We start from the raw sequence: 27,519 nt of genomic DNA, 5'->3' as shown, positions 1-27,519 counted from the left end.
AAATGCTGGCAAAACTCAACAGGCCTGGCATTATCTGTGGAAAGAGAAATAGAACTAACATTTTGAATCTAATTTGATAGTTCCACAGAACTGAAATTTCAAGAGTTATACAAATTCCAAAGAGGAGTCATACTGGACTCTCTTTTACCTCTGTTCCCCAAAGGTACTGCCAGACCTGCTGAGTTTTTCCATCATACTGTTTGATTCGGATATTTTGTTCTTCCGATCAAAGTGCGTTACCTCTCATTTCCCCATATCGTATTCCATCTACCAGGTATAACAGTGTCCATATCCTTCTGTGGACTGTTTGTGTCATCCTCACTACTTGTATTCCCACTTATTTTGTGTCATCCACATGGTGGCAGTATATTTGCTTCTATCATCCAAGTCATTAGTATACATATTGTAAATAATTGTGACTCCAGCACTGATTCATGTTGTACACCCACTAGTTACAGGTTGCGATCCTGAAAATGCCCTCTCTATCCCAACATCTGTCCACTCTTAATTAGACAGCCCTCTCTCCATGCTAATATAGTAAACCTAACACTATGGACAATTATCTTATTAAGTGCAGAACATTATCAAACATTTTCTGGAAATCCAAACATACATTTACTGGTTCCACTTTATCCTGACTGCTACCTCGCCAAAGAACTCTAATCAATTTGTCAGGTATTATTTTCACTTCATTCCAGGCACCCGCCAACCTCTTTGTAAGAAACATTTTGCTCGCACATGTTCTTTAAACTTTTTCCACTCTCACTTTAAACCTATGCCCCTTATTATCTGACATTTCCACTCTGGGAAAATCAGTCCAATTCGTCACCTTATCCATGCCTCTCAAAATTTTATGTACTTCCATCAAGTCACCCCTCAGACTTCAGTGCTCTGGTGAAAACAATCCAAGTGTGTCCAATCTTTCCTTATAGCTAATAGGCTTCACTCAAGGCAACATTCTGGTAAACGTCTTTTGCACCCTCTCCAAAGCCTCTACATCTTTCCCATTGTTTCAATACCAGAACTGCGCGCAATAAATCAAATATTGCCTAACCAAAGTTTTACATAGTTGGTAAATCATGTTGCAATTATTGTTGTCTTTAAGTGGATCTATCCTTTCTATAACTACCCTCTTGCTCCTAATGTATGCCTTAGAATTCTCCTTAATCCTATTTGTCAAGGACATTTCATGGCCCCTTTAGCCCGCCTAATTCCTAAGTTCTTTCCTGCTTCCTTTATGTTCCGCAATGGCCTTGTCTGATTACCGTTTCATGAACCTTACATATGCTTCCCTTTTTTCTTTTTAACTGAATCTACAATATATCTTGTCATCCAGGGTTCCCAAATCTTTGCATTCTTATCTTTCATCCTCACAGGAAAGTATCTGAACTCAGATCAACTGGCCTTTAAAAAACTCCCATATGTCAGATATGGATATACTCTGCAACCCCCAAACTAATTTTTCCATTTCCTGCCTAACACTGTTGTAATTAACCTTCACAGTTTAGTACTTCCACCCAACGACCAGTCTTACCCCAGAATGCATCCCCACTGAAACTTCGATCATCTGGTCTGGCTCATTCCTAATAGAAGGTCTAGTACAGCCCCATTCCTCATTGGGCTATCTGTATATTGTTCCAGGAAACCATCCTGGATGCATCTAACAATTCTGCCCCATTGAAACCCTTGTCAGTGAGGAAGCCTAAGTCAGTATCAGTTAAAATCACCCACTGCAACAACCCTGCTTTTACATAGAATCATAGAATCCCACAGTGAGGAACCAGGCCATTCGGTCCACATCAATATCTTTCCATAAACTGTATATCTCCTTTACCTCCTCTTGGCTGTCCTAGAGGCCTATAATACAACCTAATCATAATGATAGCACCTTTCTCATACCTGAGGGACAGCACGATGGTCAGTGGTTAGCACTGTTGCCTCACAGTGCTAGGGACCTGAGTTCGATTCCACTTTCAGGCAACTGCTTTTGTGGAGTTTGTACATTCTCCAGGTGCTCCAGTTTCCTCCCACAGTCCAAAATTGTGCAGGTTAGGTGGACTGGCCATGCAAATTACCTTACAAGGAAATTGGTCCCAGTTCTGTTTTGGTGCAATCCATCAGCTTGTACAGGCCTACATATCAAGAACCCAAGCCAGCCTGCCAGGAGTCTCAAACTCTGTCTTCTGCACCGCCTTTCTAACTGCGCATTCACTTGCCTTGCCCTTCAACCACTGACACAATGCTAACAATGTATACCATCTACACTTGACTACCATTGGCTCAAAGTTCTTGTACTCCCATTCTGAAAACGCCATGATTGTACCTACAGCATTTCAAGAATGCAGCTCTCTAACACTTTCTTGAGGGCAATTTGGGATAGCGAATAAATAGGGAGAGAGAGAGAGATAGGTGCAGAGGAGAGTATGGGTTCTTCTCCTCTACCTTCAGTCTGCCTCCCCCTCTCTCCCTATTTATTTCAGAATCCTCTCCCCATCCCCCTTTGCTGATGAAGGGTCTAGGCTGGAAACGTCAGCTTTTGTGCTCCTAAGATGCTGTTTGGCCTGCTGTGTTCATACAGCCCCACACTTGTCTTATCTTGGATTCTCCAGCATCTGCAGTTCCCATTATCTCTGATCACTTTTATTTTCCCTGCTTTTTCAAACCCTGTATTCCCGCAACATTACTGGTATTCTTGACTCTTCAGCTAAGTGTTAGACCCCAATCCTGGGTCTTAATTTGTCTTCTCTCTAGAGCTATGAATTCCTCCAAGTTCCACTGCTGCTTCTCCTGTTTTGCAGCATTGTGCACTTTCTCCATGTGATTTCCCCTTTAAAGGGAGGTGATGGCCTAGTGGTAGTACTGCTGGACTGTTAATCCAGAGATCCAGATAACATTCTGGAGACCCAGTTTGAATCCCACCATGGTAGATGGTGGAGTTTGAAATCAGTAAAATATCTGGAATTAAGAATCTAATGATGACTGTGAATCCAAAGCCAATTGTCGGAAAAACCCATCTGGTTCACTAATGTTCTTTAGAGAAAGAAATTGCCATCTTTACTGGTCTAGCCTACATGTGACTCTAGACCCACAGCAATGTGATTGGACTGTGGAATGCCCTCTGGACAATAAAGCCTGCCTAGCCAGCGATGTGCTCATCCTGTTAATGAAGAAAGGGGAAAAAAAATTACCTTAGACTGGAGTGCTGCTGAATAAAAGAGATCTTAGAGTGCATGTTCATAGTTTCTTGAAAGTGGATTCGCAGGTAGACAGGGTCGTCAAGAAGGTGTTTGGTGTGCTTTCTGTTATTGGTCAGTGCATTGAGTAGAGGAGTTGGGAAATCATATTGAAAGCTGTGCAGGACATTGCTTAGGCCATTTTTGGAATACTTTGTGAAATTCTGGGCTCACTGTTATAGGAAGGATGTTATAAAACTTGAAAGAATTCAGAAAAGACTTAAGGGTGCTGCCCAGGTTGGAGTATTTAATCTACAGGGAGAAGCTGTCTAGGCTAGACCTATTTTCCCTAGAGCATCAGAGGCTGAGGGGTGACCTTGAGGAGGTTTATAAAATCATGAGGACCATGGACAGGGTAAATTAGATAAGGTCTTTTCCCCGGGATGGGGAAATTGAAAACCAGAGGGCATAGGTTTAAGGTGAGAGGAGAAAGACTTAGAACATAGAACATTACAGCACAGTACAGGCCCTTCGGCCCTCGATGTTGTGCCGACCTGTCATACCAATCTGAAGCCCATCTAACCTACACTATTCCATTATTGTCCATATGCTTGTCTAATGACGACTTAAATGTACTTAAAGTTGGTGAATCTACTACCGTTGCAGGCATAGCGTTCCATTTCCTTACTACTCTGAGTAAAGAAACTACCTCTGACACCTGTCCTATATCTTTCACCCCTCAATTTAAAGCTATGCCCCCTTGTGCTCGCTGTCACCATCCTAGGAAAAAGGCTCTCCCTATCCACCCTATCTAACCCTCTGATTATTTTATATGTCTCAATTAAGTCACCTCTCAACCACCTTCTCTCTAACAAGAACAGCCTCAAGTCCCTCAGCCTTTCCTTGTAAGACCTTCCCTCCATACCAGGCAACATCCTAGTAAATCTCCTCTGCACCCTTTCCAAAGCTTCCACATCCTTCTTATAATGCGGTGACCAGAACTGTACGCAATACTCCAAGTGCGGCCGCACCAGAGTTTTTTACAGCTGCAGCATAACCTCATGGTTCCAGAACTCGATCCCTCTATTAGTAAAAGCTAAAACACTGTATGCCTTTTTAACAGCCCTGTCAACCTGGGTGGCAACTTTCGAGGATCTGTGTACATGGACACCAAGATCTCTCTGCTCATCTACACTACCAAGAATCTTACCATTAGCCCAGTACTTTGCATTCCGGTTACTTAAAAGGGACCTAAGGGCAACGTTTTGACGCAGAGGGTGATGCATGTATGGCATGAACTCCTAGAGGAAGTGGTAGGGGCTGGTACAATTACAACACTTAACAGCATCTGGATGGATATATGTTTAGGAAGGGTTCAGAGGGATATTGGCCAAATGCTGACAATTGGAACTATGTTTATTTAGGATATCTGGTCAGCATTGACATGTTGGGCCGGAGGGTCTGTTTCCGTGCTGTACATCTCTATGTCTCTGTCACTTGAATGCGCGTCCTTCTTGGAGTATTTCTTTCTAAATGTTCACCGTTCTTTCTTGACTGTCTTACATTTCAACCAAATTTCTCAATTCACTGAAGCCAACTGTCATACTCTTTAATTGCCTTTATTTAAGTTTAAGGTACTGTTTCAGGCCCAGATTAATCATCCTCAAAGTAATGTGACATTTTTTGCTATGATCGGTCTTGCCTAGAGAATCTTTTGCTATGAGATTGTTAAGTGAGGTGGCCTCTTTACAGACAACCATGTATAAAGCAGCTTGTTGTCTTATTAGTTTCAGTATGTGCTGTTCTAAATACACTCTTACCACCTCATCTCGGCTAACTGTATCTGTTGATTTATCCACTCTAAATGAAGATTTAAATCACTCTCAATTATTGCATTAATTTTTAACAAGCTCCTATTATTTCTTGATTTATACTGTGACCTACAGTGTACTATTAATATACTAAATGATATCTTCCTTTTGCTGTCTTATTTCCACCCAACTGATACTACATCTTAATTTTATGAACCAAGATTATTTCTCACTATGGTACTGAGCTCGTGCTTCAACTACTCTATTTCCTTTACTTTTCTTCCTATCTTTCTGAAATTCAAATATTCTTGACCAAGTCCAAAAGCTGAATATCCATATTTTGTTTGCAGTTGGTACTAATACCTCTTGTAAAGAAAATATGAACTTTGCAAAATATTAGTATTTTAATAATTCTTTAACAGTTTTACACCAGCATAACAATTTGTTTGTGTCCTAAGTATTTTATAAATTGAATTCTCACTTTTTTCTTTTCTAGGACCAGTTATTGTTTTGTGATGATTGTGATCGTGGCTATCACATGTACTGTTTAAACCCACCAATGGCACAGCCTCCAGAAGGTACTGTATTGCCTTGATGAGCAGGACTTGCTTATAACAACCATTAGATATCTTCAAGTCTGAAGTTTAGGCACTGTGAGCTCTCATTCCCTCACTTCACTCAATTGAGTGTTGTCACTTCAACGTGGATGCATTTTCTTTCTCTATTTGTCCTCCAGATTTCCCATGAAATATCAATTTGTGTCCATGAAATTTTTCAATAACCTGTCAAGCGAATTCTCTTGTAGCAAGTTTTTTTTGATTTGTTCTTAGGAATGTGGCCAGCTTTTGTCGCCTATCCCTACGTCCTCTTGAGAAACATGTAGAAGATGTGACTGGAACAAAGTGGTGCCAGTGAATCTCCTTTTACACTGTTTCCACGTGCAGTAGATAGTGCATTACACAGCCAAGAGATTTCTGCAGAATAGCAGTCTGCAGGACAGGCAGACCGTATCACTGCACTATCTGCCTGTACACGGCATTATGACTGAATTTGACTTTCAGTCCCTGATATGTACCCACATGGGTGGTGAGTGAATGCAAGGAGCTTGACTGTTATTTTCAGGCTTACAATCATCAGTGCCCCATAGAGATAACCGATTTGGTTGAAACAGTTGCTGTGAGCTGCATTGGGAATTTGTATTGTAAGTGATCTGTGATACAGTGAGCAGCACTGGAAATGTTTGCGGGAGTTTCATGATACTGGGACCTGCAGAGAGTTTTGATTTTAAATGCTACATTCTTTCCAACCTGCAGGAAGCTGGAGTTGCCACTTGTGCCTGAAACAACTGAAGGAAAAAGCTTCTGGTTATGCGAACAAACCCTGATTTAGCATCGTCAATTTTTTTTAATATATATATATATAATTTTTTTTAAGATTAGTTTTATTTAGATGCATGTGATCAGTGTTTAACACATTTGCACAGTGGTGCTAAAAGAAAATGAACCTGTTTTTGTTTCATTCATTGAAGCAGAGCCAACCATTGGCCACCGAGCCCATATTTCAGTACTGCAATCAACACAATTTTGATTATTCTCGGCTGCCATTAGATGACAATGTTATGGCCATTAAATATAATGGTTTTAAAATGTTCAGTGTTTAAACTTTGCTGTGGCAACATTTTAATGTGACTTTAATCCTCCATTTCCGATGTTTTTATTCACCTTAACATATTTAAAAAGAACTGGTTGCTGCAATATTTTACAGAACTCCATGATTTTTGATGATTCAAGTGGAATGACTTCTCAAATTCCACATTTTAATCAAGACTGAGAAAATCTGCCAAGTATTATTTCTTCTATAGCATGGAGTTTTGCTAAACCGTTGAAAACGTGATCTGAATGTTCGTATTGATACTTTTAACAAAACAAACTTCAGTATGTAGTCCATAAAGCCTTTCAAATATAAATGTTAACTACACCTCTTTGTCCACTGCCCTTACATCCCTCTGCTACTAGCAAACTCCATTCTAAAGCCAAAAGCTAAATCTGAACACTGATTCTTAATAGTCTGCTCTACAGACAAAAGCCTCAGTGTTACTTTAAACTTGAAAGCTTTACATTTCAATGGCATTAGTATTTTTATATATCTTCATTATGAGCCTTAAAAACTGTCTTTATTTTCTTAATAGGCTGTTGACCCAATTTATGTTTTTATATATGATAAATAGTGATTGTAGAGGATCTTTTTGTATTGTTCAGAGGGGACCTACAATATGATCCTTCTCTGCTGTTTCATTCCTACACACCCCTACACTCATTTAAGATAAGCTGCTGCAATATTGCAGGAGAATCCCAACAGTCTTCAAATAGTGTGCATTTTTGTGCTTTAGTGCCATTTCTTAGTGATTTATGAGAAGCCAATAATCCAGAATATTAGCATGTTCTCTTCAGCATTTTTGCTTAATTAAAATGTGAAAGTAGTGTTAGTTTAAGGTTGTTCATATTCTTGACACAGTCTTTCAACGTACTTGCTTGTTGTAGACCAGGAATTGAAAACAACATCAGATGTATTGGGAGTACTGCACTGTCAGAGATGTCTTCTTTCAAATGAGGCGTTAAACTGCTTGTGCTGGTCAAGGAAATGATGCAGTGATCACGATTTAAAGACCAGGCAAGTTCTAATGATGCCTTGAATGATATTTAGCTCTCTATCAACATCTCAAAATCAGAAGATCTCATCATTATCACATTACTCTTTGTGGGAACTTGCTGTGCATGGTTTGCGTGCTGTAGGGTCATGTAATATTGCACCTCCTCCTGTGATGTACACTGTCTGATTAGCATATTACTAATAGAATTAATCAATTAAACTGCCAGATGAATTCTCCAAACATATTCATGTTGAAGCACTCCCCTCCCCCAGTGTTGCCAACCTTGACTTCACACTGAGTGGTAACCAGTCACAGAATTGTAACCAATTTCTTGCACTATGCTGCTGAGCCAGTTGCATGTTGAAGTCAGTCAGCTCAGATGAAGCTTCTAACTTTAATGGATGAAAACTGCTGTTGGACTGAGATTACCACAGATTTGGGCATATGTGTTGCACTTTGGATATGGAAGTTCTTGCTGCTTCTAATGCTGCCTCATTACCAGGGTTCACCCTGACAATTCAGGGTGTTGTTCTTTTAGGTAGAGGCACAGTGAAACTCCAGCAGACCTCTAGTCTGGGCTCTGGTTTGTCTAGTTCAGGTTTCCAAGGTAATAAAAGAAAATCATTGCAAATGTTGAGAGGTGCCAGTGAGGTTCCCCAAAAACCCTTACTGTAATGTTCCGAATGAAAATTCTTTGTGCCCACAATAGCTTCGATGAAAGATTATTGAATGCGTACTCTGTTTAATTATACTAGGCTCAATTATAACACTTCTCAATTTTTTTTATTCATTTGTGGGCCGAGTGCATCACTGGCCAGCATTTATTGCCCATCTGTAATTGTCGAAAGGGCAGTTAAGAGTCAACCACATTGCTGTTGGCCTGGAGTTACACTTAGGACAGACTAGATAAGGATGGCACTTTTCTTCCCTAAAGGACATACGAACATAGAACATTACAGTGCAGGACAGGCCCTTTTGCCCGCATGTTGCGCCGACCTGTGAAACCAAACTGAAGCCCATCTAACCTACACGATTCCATTATCATCCATATGTTTATCCAATGACCATTTAAATGCCCTGAAAGTTGGCCTGTCTACTACTGTTGCAGGCAGGGCATTCCACGTGCTTACTACTCTCTGAGTAAGGAACCTACCTCTGACATCTGTCCTATATCTATCCCCCCTCAATTTCAAGCTATGTCTCCTCATGTTAGCCATCACCATCTGAGGAAAAAGGCTCTCACTGTCCACCCTATCTAATCCTCTGATCATCTTGTATGTCTCTATTAAGTCGCCTCTTAACCTTCTTCTCTCCAATGAAAACAGCCTCAAGTCCCTCAGCCTTTTCTCGTAAGATCTTCGCTCCATACCAGGCGACATCCTAGTAAATCTCCTCTGCACCCTTTCCAATGCTTCCACATCCTTCCTGTAATGTGACGACCAGAACTGTACGCAATACTCCAAGTGCGGCCACACCAGAATTTTGTACAGCTGCATGACCTCATGGCTCCGAAACTCAACCCCTCTATTAATAAAACCTAACACACCGTATGCCGCCTTAACAACCCTATCAACCTGGATGGCAACTTTCAGGGATCTGTGTACATGGACACCAAGATCTCTCTGCTCATCCACACAACCAAGAAATTTGCCATTAGCCCAGTACTCTGTATTCCTGTTACTCCTTCCAAAGTGAATCACCTCACACTTTTCTGCATTAGGAGCGGCACGGTGGCTCAGTAGATAGCACTACAGCCTCACCGTGCCAGGGACTCGGGTTCGATTCCAGCCTCAGGCAACTGTCTGTGTGGAGTTTGCACGTTCTTCCCGTGTCTGCGTGGGTTTCCTCCAGGTGTTCCGGTTTCCTCCCACAGTCCAAAGATGTGCAGGCTAGGTGGATCGGCCATGCTAAATTGCCCGTAGTGTTCAGGGGTGTGTGGGTTATACGGGGATAAGTCTGGGCGGGATGCTTCAAGGGCGGCGTGGACTTGTTGGGCCGAAGGGTCTGTTTGCACGCTGTAGGTAATCTAATCTAAACTCCATTTGCCCCTCTCAGGCCAGCTCTGCAGCTTATCTGTGTCCCTCTGTATCCTGCAACATCCTTCCACACTATCCACAACTCCATCAACTTTAGTGTCGTCCGCAAATTTACTAACCCATCCTTCTATGCACTCATCCAGGTCATTTATAAAAATGACAAACAGCAGTGGCCCCAAAACACATGCTTGCGGTGCACCACTAGTAACTGAACTCCAGGATGAATATTTTCCATCAACCACCACCCTCTGTCTTCTTACAGCTAGCCAATTTCCGTTCCAAACCGCTAAATCACCTTCAATCCCATGCCTCCATATTTTCTGCAGTAGCCTACTGTGGGGAACCTGATCAAACGTTTTACACTCATCCACCTGTTTAGTCACCTCAAAGAACTCAGTAAGATTTTTGAGGCACAACCTACCCTTCACAAAACTGTGTTGACTATCCCTAATCAAATTATTACTTTCTAGATGATTATAAATCCTATCTCTGATAATCCTTTCCAACACTTTACCCACAACCGAAATAAGGCTCACTGGTCTATAATTACCAGGGTTGTCTCTACTCCCCTTGAACAAGGGGACAACATTTGCTTCCTCCAGTCTTCTAGCACTATTCCTGTAGACAATGACGACATAAAGATCAAAGTCAAAGGCTCTGCCGTCTCCTCCCTAGCTTCCCAGAGAATCCTAGGATAAATCTCATCTGGCCCAGGGGACTTATCTATTTTCACACTTTCCAGAATTGCTAACACCACCTCCTATAAACCTCAATCCCATCTAGTCTAATAACCCGTATCTCAGTATTCTCCTCGACAACACTCTTTTTCCTGTGAGAATACTGACAAAAAATATTCATGTCGCACCTCTCCTATCTCTTCAGACTCCATGCACAACTTCCCACTACTGTCCTTGACTGTCCCTAATCTTCCTCTAGTCATTCTTTTATTCCTCACGTACGTATAGAAAGCTTCGGGGTTTTCCTTGATCCTACCTGCCTAAAACTTCTCATTTCCCCTCCTGGCTCTTAACTCTCTCTTTAGGTCCTTCCTGGCAAACTTGTAACTCTCAAGTGCCCTCACTCATGGGCTTCAGATTGGTATGACAGGTCGGCACAACATCGAAGGCCGAAGGGCCTGTACTGTGCTGTTATGTTCTAACTGAGCCTGCATGCCTCATCTTTACATAAGCCTCCTTCTTCCTCTTGACAAGAGATTCAACTTCTTTATTAAACCATGGTTCCCTTGCTCGACCACTTCCTGCCTGCCTGACAGGTACATACTTATCAAGCACATGAACGAGCCGTTCCTTGAACAAGCTCCACATTTCAATTGTACCCAGCCCCTGCAGTTTCTTTCCCCATCCTATGCATCCTAAGTCTTGTTGAATCGCCGCCTCATTGCCTTTCCCCCAGCCATAACACTTGCCCTGCGGTATATACCTGTCCCTTTCCATTGCTAAAGTAAACGTAACCGAATTGTGGCCACTGTCACCAAAGTGCTCACCTACCTCCAAATCTAACAGCTGGCCTGGTTCATTACCCAGTACCAAATCTAATGTGGCCTCACCCTTTTGGCCTATGTATATACTGTGTCAGGAAACCCTCCTGCACACATTAGACAAAAACTGACCCATCTAAAGTACTCGAATTATAGCGATTCCAGTCAATATTTGGAAAGTTAAAGTCCCCCTTAACTACCCTGTTACTTCGCTCCTATCCAGAATCATCTTTGCAATCCTTTCCTCTACAGCTCTGGAAATTTTCGGAGGCCTATAGAAAACTCCCAAAGGGGTGAACTCTCCTTTCCTGTTTCTAACCTCAGCCCGTACTACCTCAGTAGACGAGTCCTCATCGAATGCCCTTTCTACCACCGTAATATTGTGCCAAATCTCCCCCTCTTTGACCCCCTTCCCTGATCTTACTGAAACCTCTAAACCCCGGAACCTGCAACAACCATTCCTATCCCTGCTCTACCCATGTCTCCGAAATGGCCATAACATCTCAGTCCCAGGTACCAACCCATGCTGCAAATCTAACAGCTGGCCTCGTTCATTACCCAGTACCAAATCTAATGTGGCCTCACCTCTTTTTGGCCTATGTATACTGTGTCAGGAAACCCTCCTGCACACATTAGACAAAAATTGACCCACCTTATTCCGGTTGCCCCTGGTGTTGAAATAGACACACTTCAAACCACCTTCCTGCCTGCCGGTACACTCCTGCGACCTTGAAACGTTAATCATGACCTCACTACTCTCAACCTCCTGTACACCGGAGCTGCAATTCAGGCTCCCATCCACCTGCTGAATTAATTTCAACCCTCCTGAAGAGCATTAGCAAATTTCGCCCCCCCCCCCCCCCGGATATTGGTACCCTTCTGGTTCAGATGTAGACTGTCCTGTCCTGTTTGTAGAGGTCCCACCTACCTCGGAATGAGCCTCAATTACACAGGTATGTGAATCTCTCCCTCTTGCACAATCCCTGTTACCACGTATTCACCTGAAATGTCAACTAGATGGGAATTCCTGACCATCAGCAATGGATTTGTAGTCCTCATTCGACCCCTAATTTCAGATTTTTTTTATTGAATGTAAATTCCACCATTGGTCACCGTGGGTTTTGAACCTCGGTCCCCAGATCATCACTTGGGGCTTTGATTTAACATTCTGGTGATAATGAGTTTCCTGTTTGGCGCCTGTAAATTTGATTTTTTTTTTCGTTGTATCTTACTGGCACTTGGACATTTCTGTTTGGGCCAATGTTTATTGTTCATCCTAATTGCCCTGGTGAATGTGGTGTAGATATACCCACAGCACTGTTAGGGAGTCCCAGGATTTTGACCAGGTGTCACTGAAGCAAGTGATATTTTTCCAGATCAGGATATGTGGCTTAGAAGGGAATTTGCAAGTGATGGTGTTCCCATGTGTCTGCTGCCATTATCCTTCTGAATAATAGAGGCTGCAACATTGAAATGTGCAATTGAAGAAGTCTTGGTGAGTTGTTTCAAGTGCATTTGTAGATCCATTGGTGTCAAATGGAGTGAAAGGTGAAGATGTCAGTGCCAGTCAAGTGGGTTGCTTTGCCCTGAATGAATATGAGCTCCTTGAGTGTAGTTGGAGCTGCACCTGTCTAGGCAGTCCTGACATTATCTAGGAAATCCAGGATGGGAAGTGAATAAATAAATACAACACCCACACCCATGAACAAGTAAAAAGAATCCTCGGTGAACATCCCCATTTATGACCTTCTGATGGAAGTTATCCTTATACTTTAGAGCAGATTTAATAACCCCATGCCTTATTTTCCTTCTGTATTTAACTCTGACTAGCAGTTTTGAGCTTTGGGATATCTGTCAACTAAATGGAGGTGAGGGACTACTGCTTTGGAGGTAAGTGTATTTGAAAGTGTGGGGCCATTTGCATTCGGGGGGAAAAAAATGCTAGCCGAGTTGGCTGGAGGCCTCCTCTGATCTCCTACTACTCCCAAGGCTTATTCAGTTATCCGGAGTGGGGAATTGTTTACTTAATGTCAATTAAACAAGTTTCAGAAATATCCACCTGTTATCTTTAGACCCTAGGCCAAACAGTGGACGTTTAGTCAACCTTTCAAAATCTGGCGGTCACATTTGCCCGCAACAGTGCTCCTGTGCGATACCAATAACTCTGGTTGCCTCGACCGAACAGAAGGATCATATAGCCTGATTGATTGACGAATTTGTCCACTTTTTGATATTTTGGCCTCCCTTTAACTGCTGTGTCATAGAGTTAGAGCGTTATACGGCACAGAAAAGACCCTTTGATCCAAGTCACCCATGCCAACCAGATATCCTAAATTAATCCAGCCCCATTTGCCACCACCTGGCCCATGTCCCCCTAAAACCTTTCCTATTTGATTACCCACCCAGATGCCTTTTTAAATGTTGTAATTATACAAACCTCTGCTACTTCCTCTGGGAGCTCATTCCGTACACACATGCAATACATACAGCATCCTCTGCATGTAAACTTGCCCTTAGGTCCCTTTTATATCTTTCCCTTCTCACTTTAAACTTATGCTCTCAAGCTTTGGACTCCCCTACCCTGGGAAGAAGACCTTAGCTATTCACCCTATCCATGCCCTTTACGAACCTCTATAAAGGTCACCCCTAAGCCTCTGACGCTTCATGGAAAATAGCTCCAACCTATTCAGCCTCTCCCTACAGCTCAAACTCTTCAACACTGGCAACATCTTCGTAAATCGTTTCTGCACCTTTTCAAGTTTAAGAATGTATTTCCTGTAGCAGGGAGACCAGAATTGAATGCAGTATTCCAGTGGTGGCTAACCATTGTACTGTACAGCCACAACATGACATCCCAACTCAATACACTGACCAAAAAAGGAAAGCATACCAGCTTCTTCACTACCCTGTCTACCTGTGACTCCACCTTCAAGGAACTATGAACCTTAACCCAACATTTCTTTGTTGGTAACATACCGTAGTGTCCAACCATTGAGTGTATAAGTCCTGCCCTGATTTGTCTTACCAAAATGCAACGCCTCACATGTATGTAAAGCTTCGTCTGTGACTCCTCGACCCATTGGCCTCTCTAAGATCCCGTTGTACTCTAACCTACTGTAGTCTATGGTTCTCAGGCTTCTCCTTGCAGCCTTTCTTAAATAAGGGCACAACATCAGCCACCCTCCAGACTTCCAGCCCTTCACCCCTGATTGTAAATGATGCAAATATCTCAGCTAAAGGCCCTGCAATTTATTCCCAAGCTTCCCATAATGTGTTGCGACACACTTGATCGGATCATGGAGATATATTTGCCTTTATGCTTTTTAAATCCTCCTCCTATGTGGAGTGTTTTCAAGACATCAGTATTTCTTTGCCGGAGTTCCCTTGTTTCTATGTTGTTCCTTCACAGCAGACACTGATTAAAATTTATAAATGCAATAATTTGGTGCCAATCTGTTGCATCAAAGCTGCTGCAGTCAGATGTCTGGCTTTTCGGTCAGTATGGTTTATTTTATTCTTTAAATCAGGCTCCCACAATCGGGTTTCAGTTGAACAGTTGGTGGTATCAGAGGATTGAGGAAAACCTAATTATGAAATGGATTTGAACAACTGGATTAAAGTAAATATTTACCATTACCCTGCTTTGTGGAGCAGGAGTAGTTTTCCTTTCAGTCCCACCATCACCACCTGATCACTCAGGGCAACTTGCAGATATTTACTCCACCATTTCACTCTCTTTGTTAAAATGTTGTGGTGATTTTCTTCACTTAAATGTTGTAGGTGCTGCTGCATGAATTTAAGGTAAGGAACCCACAAAGGACCGTAAGCATCTTTCTGTTATGTTTCAGATAGAGACAATTGATTATGTATCGATTAGGGTAACCACCACATAAGAGTGTAGAAAAGTAGGAGACCAGCTTTCTTTAAGCTACTACAGCCAACATAAAGATTGAACCTGCACTGTTGGCCTTATTTTACACACCAGTCTAGTCATCTAGCCAGTTGAACTAACCAACCGCTGCTTGACATAGACATACAGCTATAATGAAATAGCATTATGGCTATTTATTTGTAAGGATTGGGATTAAGGAAAAGCTCTACTCAGTCACATTCCTGCAATATAACCTGCTGCTCGAACAGAACAAAGTAATGTCACTACAAACATTGTACACAATGTTAAGGTTCATGCATTAGAAGTGTTCCCGTTGGAAAGTATAAATGTATATTTTCCAATGGGAACACTATTTATGCATGAACCTTAACATTGCATACAGCAATTTAGATTCATTACTTTGTTTGGTCAAAATATTGTTAATCTTTGAAAATGAAATTTCATTCAATGCTGTCCTTATAGCTGCTGTCTGAAACAGGACCACTAGCAACAGAGAGCAAAAGTTGTTTTCAACCGAAAGAATAGCTTAAGGGTTTTACTTTGAACGCCTGTTACAAACTACCATTTGTATGTATTCGTTGTTTGTTTAGTAGTGCACTTAATTATTTTGTACGACATTACTTTTGTAACGTGAATATCCAATAGAATAAAGCCACAAATGATTAGTGGTGTCACATTAGGTTAGATATTGTTAAAGATCTCCCTGTAGTTCTGTTAGTTACTACAATACAGACAAAAGGCACAGTACGATAGTATTACAATTTTGGGAGCTGCTGTTAAATCTCCATATAGTTAATTTAATGTGTAACTTAATGGGTTGTTTCTTCCAAAAGAAACTTCAAGTATAAACCATGGCTTTGCAAAGAAAAACAATCATATGAGTAATACATATATGTTTCTTAATTTCTCAGACTTGCATCAATTCAACATTTTTTTTTCATGATTGTTTTAACAAAGTAAAAGCAAAGAATCCTTTTGATTATTTCAATCCTTTGGAAAAGGCTGTTCTTAATAGGCCCTTCACAAACAGAATGACCTTTTTCAGTGACATTGTCCTGTCAATTTAACATTTCACGGTTGCAGTTGATAGCCAGCTTTGCCACACATTGACTTTTTGAGATCGACATGCAGTTGCATCATGGTATCCAGAGTGACTGTTACTCCTACTGAGTGAACAATATAGCACAGTGAATTACCTGTTCGTGTTGTACAGATCATGAGTAGAGGTGCATTAGCGTTGTTGCAGAACAAGAGTAAAACTCTGCAAACAAAGGTGCAGGCCTGCAGATCATCATCCTGATGGAGGAGAGGATGCCAGACATCACTGCACTTGCAATGATAGACCTACCTTAAATACCCTCAATCACTACCCTCCACAACCTTGTGTAGAAATGAATTCAATAGATTCACCACTCTCTGGCTGAGGAGGTTTCTCCTTATCTCTGTTCTAAAGGGTCAACCCTTTACTCTAAGGCTGTGCCCTCGTGTCCTGATCTATCCTGCTAATGGAAACATCTTCAAAAGGTCCACTGTATCCAGGCCTTTCAGCATTTTGTAAATTTCAAATAGATACCCCCTCCCCTTCAATATGTCTAAACTCCATTGAGTATAGAGCCAGAATTCATCATATGTCAAGCCTTTCATTCCAGGAATCATTCTCATAAACCTCCTCTAGACCTGCAGCAGGGACAGTACATTCTTCCTGAAGTATAAGTCCCAGAGTTGTTCATAATATTCTAAATGTGGTCTGACTAAAGCCTTCTAAAACCTCAGAAGTACACCCCTGCTTTTATACTTACGCCTTCAAAATAAATGCAATTGTATTTGCCCTCCTAACTACTGATCTGCAAGTTTACCTTGAGTATCTTGGACTAGGACTCCCAAGTCCTTTGATTTCTGAATTTTCTCCCCACTTATAAAATAATCTATGCCTCTATTCTTCCTACCAAGTGCACCTCACACTTTCCCACATTGTATTCTATCTGCCACTTGTCCAAATCCTTCTGCAGCCTCCCCACCTCCTCAGTACTATCTGTCCATCCACCTACCTTTGTGTCATCTGCAAACTTAGCCAGAATGCTGTCAGTCCCTTCATCTAAATCATCAATGTATGAAGTGAAAAATTGTGGTTCCAACACTGATGCTTCTGGAAAACGATTAGTCACCAGCTGCCCTCCTGAGGAGGACCCTTTTTTATCCCCACTCTGATTTATGAAAAATTGATATCCCAATACATATCCCTGCAGGACACCACTAGCCACATCTTGCCCACCCATTATTCCGACTCTGTTTCCTGCCACTCAACCAACTTCCTTTCCATGTCAGTAATTTTCCCTCAGTTACATGGGCTTCCACCTTAGCTAACAGCCTGTTGTGTAGGACATTATCAGACATCTTCTGGAAGTCCGTAATAACAATGTTTATCAACATACTTCTATCCCCACTTTTGTCTCACCTCTATACAGTTTGTCAGGCATGACGTACCCTTCGTGAATCCATGCTGACTCTACCTGATTAACAAATGTTTTGAGATGATCAATTTCCCTATCCTTGATTAGAGACTCCAGTAATTTCCCAACCATAGATGTCAGGTTAACTCATCTGTAATTCCCTGATTTCTCTTTATCACCCTTTCTTAAGGTACAGAGTGAGCATGTGAACACATTTCCAATCCAGATGTATAACTCCTGAATCCAGGGATCTCTGAAAGATAAGGTTAGGGCATTGGCAATGTGCTATCCTACCTCCTTTATCACCTGTGGATGGAAGCCAGGTATTTGTCACTCTTCAGCTCTACTAATTTCCCCATTGATGATTTACTTAAGCTAATTTTATTTACACCCCGACCCTGATCCTCTGTTAATTTCTTTGGGACTTCCAGCAAGCTATCCTCCTCTTCTGTTGTGAATACTGAAGCAAAATAATCATTCAATATGTCTGCTATTTCCCCATGGTCATAGACTGTATGCCCACTCCCAGCCTTCGGTGTGCCAGTAGGCCTATTAACTGGCCACTTTTTTTATATTATAAATTGTCTTCTCATTGCCTCCTATGGTCCTTGCAAGTTTCCTTTCATGATCCTTTTTAGCCACTCCTGTAAGCTGCTTTGTGGCCCTTTGTTTGTATTTGTCCTATGCTGTGGAATCTGTGTTGTTCTTTACACTTTTTTGTAAGCTCTTTAATTTTATCTGTCCCTTACCTCCTTGGGTGTCCATGGCTGTTTTAGTGAGGTGGGATTTTTCCGTTCTCATGGGTACCAACTGCTTCTGTATAGCATTAAATGTTTCAACACCCTCCACTGTTCCTCAGTTGTTTTACCTTGTACCAGAACATCCCAGTTTAGTATAGATAGTTCCTGCCTCGTCCCATTAAAATCTGCCTTACTTAAATCCAAAATTATAGTATCCAGTGATAGTAGGAACTGCAGATGCTGGAGAATTTGAGATAACAAGATGTAGAGCAGGATGAACACAGCAGGCCAAGCAGCATCAGAGGAGCAGGAAAGCTGACGTTTCGGGCCTGGGCCCTTCTTCAGAAAGAAGGCGGCTTATTTTCTGAAGAAGCATCTAGGCCCGAAACGTCAGCTTTCCTGCTCCTCTGATGCTGCTTGGCCTGCTGTGTTTATTCAGTTCAACACCTTGTTATCTCTTTCTAGTAGCCAATCTTTGCTTATCTGTTACAAACACTACATGAACTCCATCATGTCATGCTGACTATTTGATGAATATTCATAAAGACCTAGGACACTAATTAAATCTTTTTTTCGAATGAAGGCCATCAGGTCCAGGCGATTTAATTGCTCTTCCCTATTAGTTTATCTAGTGATAGTGATGGTACTTAATTCCTTCCTTGCATTTTTTTTAGGATTAAAGTGATGTTTGAAGTATCTTCCACTGTAAACATTGATGCAAAATATTTACACCCTCTGCCATTTCCTCATGACCATCTCCCCAGATTCATTTTTTTTAAAAGGAGCCTGTGTTTACTTTGACCTCTGTCTTTCTCTATTTAAAGAAGCTCTTACTGTTTGTTTTATTTCTCACTAGTTTTCCCTCATAACTTTCTCTTCTATATTTTTTTAGTCCTCTTTTGCTGGATGCTGAATTTATCCAGTCTTTGGGGCTATCATTGACTTTTGCCTCCTATATACAATTTTTCTTTCAACTCTCAACTTGCTTGATCTGGTTAATCCCTTTCAACAAATTTGACTCCTACGTGGATGAACAGGTTGGGAATATGAAATATTCAGGGCAGAACCCAACAGACCTTTGGAAGGGAAAGAGCTGTTTTTACTTTGCACTAAATATCTCAAGCCTAAAGACAGCCAGTTTAGTTTCCCTCATCTGTTGCTGTAAGCTGTGATTTTTTTTTTAATTAATAAATCAGAGACTTTTGTAAGTGTGAATCAATCACCCTGAGCGTTCTGCAAACAAGTGAAAGTACCTGGAGAAGGAAGATTGAGAAGCAGCATTCTGAGCAGTAAAAGGATCATCTCAACAAGCCTTGTGAAGAAGTGCCAGTGAACAGCCTTCCCAGTCTTCCCCGCCACCATCCCATCCAAGTATTTTAAATCTGTCTGAGTGAGCATGTAGAGGGAGGACTTTACAAGTAGTTTAGAGTTTTAAAACCTAGACTTACATGTCAATGGTTCATAATTGTTTATCTGAAGTTAGAATCTATTTATTTGTAATAAATAGTCATTCTTGTTTAGCACAGAAACCTGGTTCATGTTTTCTGTCAACGTGGGTCTAAAAGATGGAGAAATCGGGAATTTTGTGTACTTTCCAAAATCTTTAACTTTTGCAATGACTCTGGGCACAGTGGGGCTTGGTTTCCAGCACACTGGTTTAGTTAAGGATGATCCACAAAGAATCTAGTGACATCTCTACACAATTCCAAGAACAAACTTCCTTTATTGTGTATATGAAAGGAAATGACAAGTTGATTGCAGACTGACTTTGAAACAAGTTTTCGTCCATCCACCATCTCAGCCAATCAGGATGACAAGTAAGTAATTCTTGGTAATTGGGGGGAGTTGAGGCTACACTGACATTGCCAGGATCCCACCATGTTTTGGACATTAGTTGAATTATCCTCCAACTCCCACTTCCTCCATTTCAACCCCGCCCCAAACAATATCCCAAGACTCATGCTGTGGCAACCCCTACAGAAAAGAAATGTACACATTGAGGCAGGTTATTCATTCTCTGTACAAACAAACATTCTCAAACCCTGTAGGTTAGCTTCTACATGAGTGTACAAATGCAAATCCCCAGATACCAGGAGCTATTGTAATCTGGCTGAGAATACACGAACAAGCTTCTGAGCTCCCTCTTCCCTCTCCAACCTCTTGTGGTCAGTCAGTGCAAATGGCAAACCTAGAGGGGAGAAAGATTTTGTATTGAGTAGATTATTTTACATTGAGTTGATGATTGTCTGCTCTCTCATTTATCAATGGAATGTTCGAAGTTTTCCAGGCACTGTGTAAGATTGTGGATCTTCCACCTGTGACACAGTTCTCTGATTCTCAATATTCACTTTCTTTCCTCTTTTTCCATCCAAGCATTTAACCCATTACCTCTCTGGAATCTGTCACTGTGGTGGCATGTTCCCAGATGACAGGAACGTGGTTTCAACAAAATTCTCCTCCCTTACTGCACTACCACTTGTTTATTTTGCAAATACCTGCCTTTTAGTTACTGAGTGCCCCAGTCATTGCAAACTGTTTTCCCTCAATTAACTCTGGATTTTGAAAACCTTTATTAAATGTCCCTTTTCTGCCCAAAAGAGAGAAATTGTATCTTCACAAAATGGAGCTCATTTCTCCCTGTTTTCTGACCTGGTAAATCTCGCCCACAGCCTGTCCAAGACCCTTCCATCCTATTAAAGTCTAATCCTTCCATTATGTGCCATGCCCATTTATCTAGTCTACAGCACTGTTCAGAGCTCCACTGCATCACATTTAAGGGACTTTTAGATAATCACATGAATATGGAGAGATATGGACCAAGGGCAGGCAGAAGGAATTAGATTCATTTGGCGTCAAGTTAGGCCAATGGGCTAATTCCTGTGCTGTACAGTTCTGTGTTGTTCCACCTGCTACAATGAAACAATCAGGTCGGTGTAATCTTTGATGCAGTACAGATGCGCTGTCACTAGATGCCAGTGTATGTTAAGCACCAAAGACAGAAGGGGATTACCATCAGCATTCTACTTGGAATAATCACTGCAGGTATTGATATTTGCACAAATGTGGATTTCTACATTAAATGAGGGATTTTTTATATAAGAAACAAACTTGGGTTTACTTTACATTGTGGAGATTTACAAAGAGATCAGACAAAGAACAACATAAAAGATGAAATTGGGCTGATTGTTACTGAAGGTCACAGAAGTGTCAATTTCAGGCAGTTTCATGGAGGGTTTCTCTCAGAGTTTAAGTAAGTTACTTCATTCAATTCTCTGCTGCTCTCATTCCATAGTACTGCTCACACACTAGCTGGTGTTCAGCAGCAGCAAAACGTTCACCGGTTCCTGGGCTTTCAACCATGGGTGCTATATTTAAACCTCAGCTGTGCACTATGTCAAACAGTGCCAGTCTGATCCGAGAGAATCATCCAGGTCAGTGTGAAGTCTCAGGTCAGGAGGAATGCGTAGCAAGCCACACATTTAATGACCAATTCTCTGAATTATCATAATCCCCCTTGCCTGCACATTGCTGTAAAATATGACAACCTATCTGTGCTAAAAGACAAGGCAAGGCAGAGATACTATGTGCATTCAATTCGATACAAAGTGACAGCTCCTGCAAGAAAAGTGGCCTGGTAGTAGCACTGCCATGTAATATGTCAGTGAGGTCCAACAGTTCAGTATTTCAATACTGTACCAGAACTGTATCAGAAGTAGTCTCAACTGTGCCCTGGATACTGTGGCGAGGCTAGTGCCTTGTTAATGCCACTAATGCCAACCTGTGTGATGGAGAGTATAGACAGTCACTACCTATGGAGAATGCTGGAAAAATGGACATCTGGAACCTGCTCAGATCTTCATATTGGGGACTGTTGCCAAATATAATTCACGTTGAACTGAGAGGCCCATTAAATGCTTGTCATTATTAACTGATTTGCAACATATAATACAGAGGAACTCACTATTACTCTATATGCTGTACCTTGTGTTTAAGAAAATTTGTGGCTCTCGGTCCCACCACGTCCAAACCCTGGAAGAAGTGAAAGATACCATCAGAAATGAGAATAGCTACAGTGCATCACACAAGACCTGGCCAAGAAATCGTAGCTGGATCTGACTCCCAGTGAACACAGCTCGAACAAGTTTGAAGTTTCTCACTGATCAGTCAAATACATCTTTTCCCACTTCTTAATTTTTTTTCCCAAATGATTTCTGCATCACCAACTGCAGATTAGGTAGAGATCAAAATCCATCTTGATCACATGTATCCTGGGAGCTTGTGTCTGTCTTTTTGATAAGATGTGCAACCAAGAGCCCATCCCTTCTACCTTCTGTGGATGGAGAAGAGCCTCTGGCACTATCTCAAGGATGATTGGGGGGTTCTCTCCAGTGTCCTGGCCACTATTTTTTCAGCAACCAGCTTTGTGAAAAAAGATCATTTGGCTATTACTGCATCGCTTTGGGTGAGATCCAGCTGTGTGAAAATTGGCTGCTACTTTTCCTACATTGTAACTTCAAAAGTGTTCAAAAGGTTGAGAAGAAGTTTGGAATGTTGGTTGGGAGGCTTTGGGGAATAGATCTGTTGCATATTTTGCAAAGGGCTCTTTGCAATGTTGTAAAGATAAGGATTTTTGCAGTCCCTCAATTCAGTCTTCAAATCACCAAATTGCACAAGGTTGAGGGACGGAGTTCTACACTGCATGAAGCGTGTTCCTGATTTCACTGTGTTAATAGCCTGCAATTTATAGCCATGCTCCCCTTGTTCAGGCGCTTACCTAGTTTTCACAAGTTAACCCATTGATCACTGGAATCATTGTGTTGTAACTTCCAATGTCAGGCTAACGTTCTGAACACACTTGACAGCAGCCTGCACAAGGCTCTTTACAGTTGATGTGTAGTTTCCATCCTTTTGAATTCCTATTCTGCTTTATTCAACTCACTTACTTTTGTCAACATTAAAATGTGAAAACTAGATTTCTCACCTTTTGGCCCAAAGAGAGCTCCGTAGCATGGTGTGGTACAGTAAGGCTGCCCATCGTGCTGCAACACAAAGCGAGCATCTTTTAAAATTGGAAGGAGACAATAATTGGTCCTTTTTCTCGGTGAGAGGATGCAAATTTAAGAGAGGACTTACTTCAGAGAAAGAGCCAGCTGTCAAGGTTTTGTTGCACTTCCCACATTTCAAACAGGATTTGTGCCAATCTTTTCCCTGGTACGAGAGTTTCTCAGCTAGAAGAAATAAATCCAAAGTGACAAACATAAAACGCTTTATAGTGAAATGGACAAAAAAATCCATGTAACGGGAGCTTTTGAAACAAGTTTGTTACACGCATAATAACTGTCAACTGTTAATGGGGTTCTGTCAGGTAGGTTGTATTCACTTTGAAAGAGGCTCAGTCCTTGAGAAGAACAAACCTTTTTTGCACGACAGGAGGTTAAGGGCCATCTCACGCTCAGGAAATGGAGACAGGAGCAGGGGACATCTTACTGCAATTGTACAAGGCCTTGGTGAGACCATAGCTAGAGTATTGTGTGCAGTTTTGATTGCCTTCTCTGAGGAAGGTTGTTCTGGCTATGGAGGGAGTGCATTGAAGGCTTACCAAACTGATTCCTAGGATGTAAGAATTGATGTATGAAGAGCAATTGGATGGGTTAGAACTATATTCACTGGAGTTGAGAAGAATGAGGGGGTATCTGACAGAAACCTGTAACCTTTAACAAGTCTAGGCTGGGTAAACACAGGAAAGATATTCCCAATGATCAGGGACTCCAGGACTGGGGGTCACAATCTAAGGATGCAGAGTATGTCATTTAGGACTGATATGAAGAAAACCTCTTAACTCAGACAGCAGTAAGCCTGGGTTTGTTTGAGTCTATACCTTATAATCAGTATTCTGATAAGATAACAGTTTACTTTTAGTTCTTTTTGATAAATGATGAAATTTCTTTGTGTCCTTAAAACAAAATATTCTGGTATAATTTTGTCAGTCAAGTGCAGGCTCTTCTAATTTCTTCTTTAAATATTAATAACCACAAACAAGATGACAATAGTACCCCATGTCAGCAAGAAGTTGTAATTGCATCATCTCTTTTTAACCGAGGAATAATGTCCAAAAACCTTATACAGGGCTGTAACCAGAAAAGGGATAAAAACAGATATAGTTGGTCGGGGGAAAGAGTGTTTGTTTGAAAGGAGGAAGGTAAGAGACAGGCAGAGGGAGCTTAGATCCCCAGAAGCTGAAGTGATGACGAAGTAATTAAAATCAGGGATTCACAGAGATCAGAATTGGAAACGCTGAAAACTGTAGTGTTGCAGAAGGGATAAAGAGGCGGCGCGGACAAAAAAGTCAAAGTTTCAAAATTCAAGTCAGATTGACTTGGATTAGTTTTGACAGTTACCTTAAGAATAAATCATCAAACTGTGGTCCAGGAGAGTCTGGGTGCATATAGCAATAATTTGAGCAACGACTTAACCAAGTGGACCTTAACATGAAGGTTAAATCATGCAGTCTCACATGTGCAGTATGCCTTCTACCTTGAGCGCTTCATGAATGATCCGAAGAGAGAGCTGTTACGATGGCCTGTCACATCTTGCACTTCCAGATGTCAGAGAACCTGCACTGCTTTCTCTGCGCTGCTTTCGCTCAGTCACTCAGAGAGGAAGCGAAATGTCGCATCCTGTAAACACCCCGCCGAACAGAACAGATTTTATCAAGATAACAAAGTGTGAAGCTTGATGAACACAGCAGGCCAAGCAGCATCTCAGGAGAACAAAAGCTGACGTTTCGGGGACAGATTTTATCAACTCTTTTTCTAAAAAAAATTTTGACCGGATCTTTTTCTAAGTTTTTAACGCCATCTTCAAACGGAATCAAAACGGAGAGCCCAGAAAGGTGAAGGGAGCCAGTGTCCCAGTCCCGAGGGGAAAAAACAGCATTTCTAAACAAGAAAAACACAACTGGACACTTCAACAGAACCACTTCCCATTAAACGTGCGATCCCCGTCATCAACAAGTGGCACAGGACACAGACAAGTGGAGAATGCATCCTCCTTACAAAGTTTGAGAAAGTCATAAATTTAAACAAAGATATTTTACAAAGTAAATAAGATTGTTAGATTCCTCACCAAAATACACCTCCTTTGCACACCTGGGACATTTAGGCATGTTTAATTTGGAGTGTCTACACCTTCACACTCACTCGTGCCTCGACTCGAATTCTCCGGCTCTGAAACAGAAGGCTGGTTTTATATTTCCGCAGTTCTTCTTTGCACACGTAAGAATGGACCCACCCAATTGCACACGGAACCCACAGTCGGTGCAGAACAGATTGCGAAATGCTGATCCTTGGCCAGATTCAGACAGGCAGGAAGGAAGGGAAGGGTCAGTGCATACTAACAGATAGCAATGGTGCAGATAAGATTTGCCTTCACATTACTAATCTGTTATAAACCTGTGAGAAACAGAATCTTCATTCTCACTTGTCTGCTGTTTGACAGTACCCCAATTCTCTTAATCTTACCCCTCCCCGCCCGTACTCTGCCGCTTGCAATCCTACATCAGCCTCCAAATGATTCACAGATAACCTACAGATCTTCTCCACACCACCTTCTCAATGAGCAGCTAGGGATGGGTGGTAAAGGCAGGTTCAGGTGGTGACACCCACATCTTATGAAATGAGCAAAACAATAACATACATGTTTCTGTTTCACCCACTCCACCCTCAAGCCCAAACCGAAATTTGGCCATCCTCAGCGCCAAAGATCCAGCATATAGGGCTGCTTATATAGGCTCACTCAGAAACTCAGCTGCAGGTCCGTGGCAAGCCCTTTTTCAGTAGCAGATCAGAAAATGGGGTGTTCACCACATAGATGGCAAAACAAATGAACTTCATGACAAATTAAGAAAGCAGGAAATCATTCAGCCCATCAAGGCTGCTTCATGATTCAATAAGATCACATTGATCTGTTTAGAATTTCACATTTCCATCTACCCCCAATAGCCCTCGATTCACTGCCTAACAAGAATCCACCCACCTCTGTTTCTAAAAGATTCAGTGACATCACCTCCACTCTCCTTTAAGGCAGACAGTTTGAAAGCTCCACAGCTGCCTGGCTGGTTAAAAGCATAGCTCTCTCTCAACCTGGAATATATTTAATGACCAAGCCCTCAAGATGTCTCTGCAACAAAGAATTCCACAGATTCACTACCATCGGAGAGAAGAAGAGCCCTCCTCATCTCTGGTCTAACTGAGGAACCCCTTCTTGTGAGATGATACCCTTTGGATCTAGATTCTCCCATAAGGGCAAATAATCTCTCCAGATCTACCCTATCAAGTTCCTGATGAATTGTATGTTAATTTTGACACCCCTACTGTTGGAAGACAGACCATTCAGCCTATCGAGTCCCCACCAATCCTCTGAAAAGCATACCCCACTCCCCCCAGACACAGCCCCTACCCTAACCCTATAACCCTGCATTTATCTATTAATTCATCTAGTCTGCATATTCCTGGACATTATGGGCAATTTAGCATAGCCAATCCACCTAACCTGCACATCGTTGGACTGAGGGAGGAAACCAGAATACCTGCAGCAAAGCAGAGAGACATGGGGAGAACCTGAAAACTCCACACAGATAGTCACCCAAGACTGGATTCAAACTCAAATCCCTTGTGCTGTGATGTAGCAGTGCTAACCACCGAGCCATTATGCTGCCCCGTGTTAAGAGAAACTTTCTATTCCATGTCCATCTTATAACCATACAGGATGTTATACACTTCAATCAAATCACCCCTCACTTTTCTAACTCCAGTGGAAACAAGCCCAGCCTGTCCAACCTACCCTCATGGGACAACCCACTAATTCCAGGTATCAATCCAGAAAAACTCCTCTGAACTACGTCCAATCCTTCCGTAAATAAGGAGACCAAAACTGCGCTTGGTATTGTGTATGTGCTCTCATCACTAAATACAAAAAGCTAAAATTTTACACGGCAACACAGAAAATAGGAGCAGGAGTAGGTGACTCTGCGCTTCAACCTTGCTATACCATTCAATATAATCATGTTTGATCATTAAACTCTGTTTCCTAGTCCCACTTTCTCACCCTATCCTTTGATTTCTTTGGCTGTAAGAACATCTTAAATTCATTCAATGTTTTGGTTTCAATCGCTTTCTGTGGCAGAGGATCACCACTCTCTTGGGTGAAGATATTTCTCCTCATCTCCGTCCTATATTTCTTGTAACCATTTCTCAGAGACCACTCCAACT

At 41.7% G+C, this 27,519-nt stretch overlaps 2 protein-coding genes across 4 annotated transcripts in view; one reads left to right on the top strand and one right to left on the bottom strand.

Moving 5' to 3' along the window:
- The window catches only part of dpf3 (double PHD fingers 3), a 216,620-nt gene extending 198,086 nt beyond the window's left edge, over window positions 1-18,534 (top strand). For all 3 annotated transcript variants that reach the window (XM_059649379.1, XM_048537143.2, XM_048537144.2), the window contains 2 exons: window positions 5,481-5,562; window positions 6,298-18,534. In XM_059649379.1, coding sequence (XP_059505362.1) covers window positions 5,481-5,562; window positions 6,298-6,368 — 153 coding nt within the window. In that variant the 3' untranslated portion in view covers window positions 6,369-18,534. The remainder of the gene's footprint in view (window positions 1-5,480; window positions 5,563-6,297) is intronic.
- A 1,419-nt stretch (window positions 18,535-19,953) lies between these two features.
- Window positions 19,954-25,482, bottom strand: crip1 (cysteine-rich protein 1). Its single transcript, XM_048538303.2, has 5 exons — window positions 25,376-25,482; window positions 23,384-23,478; window positions 23,232-23,289; window positions 22,232-22,279; window positions 19,954-20,438 (listed from the first exon to the last, which is right to left on the bottom strand). The coding sequence occupies exons 1-4, from the start codon at window positions 25,413-25,415 to the stop codon at window positions 22,239-22,241; spliced, it is 234 nt and encodes a 77-aa protein (XP_048394260.1). The 5' UTR covers window positions 25,416-25,482; the 3' UTR covers window positions 19,954-20,438; window positions 22,232-22,238.
- Between the last annotated feature and the right edge of the window lie 2,037 nt (window positions 25,483-27,519).

The sequence above is a fragment of the Stegostoma tigrinum genome, chromosome 10, assembly GCF_030684315.1.
Source record: "Stegostoma tigrinum isolate sSteTig4 chromosome 10, sSteTig4.hap1, whole genome shotgun sequence".
In the NCBI taxonomy this organism is placed as follows: domain Eukaryota; kingdom Metazoa; phylum Chordata; class Chondrichthyes; order Orectolobiformes; family Stegostomatidae; genus Stegostoma; species Stegostoma tigrinum.
Note: the sequence above shows the minus strand (reverse complement) of the source record. Positions and strands in the feature narration are given on the sequence as shown.

Coding starts and splice junctions, on each gene's coding strand:
- crip1 (XM_048538303.2), bottom strand. CDS start 25,415: ATGCCTAAATGTCCCAGGTGTGCAAAGGAGGTGTATTTTG. Junction 23,290..23,383: donor CAGCTGGCTCTTTCTCTGAA/GTAAGTCCTCTC, acceptor TTTGTGTTGCAG/CACGATGGGCAGCCTTACTG. Junction 22,280..23,231: donor AGCTCTCTTTGGGCCAAAAG/GTGAGAAATCTA, acceptor CACTTCTTCCAG/GGTTTGGACGTGGTGGGACC.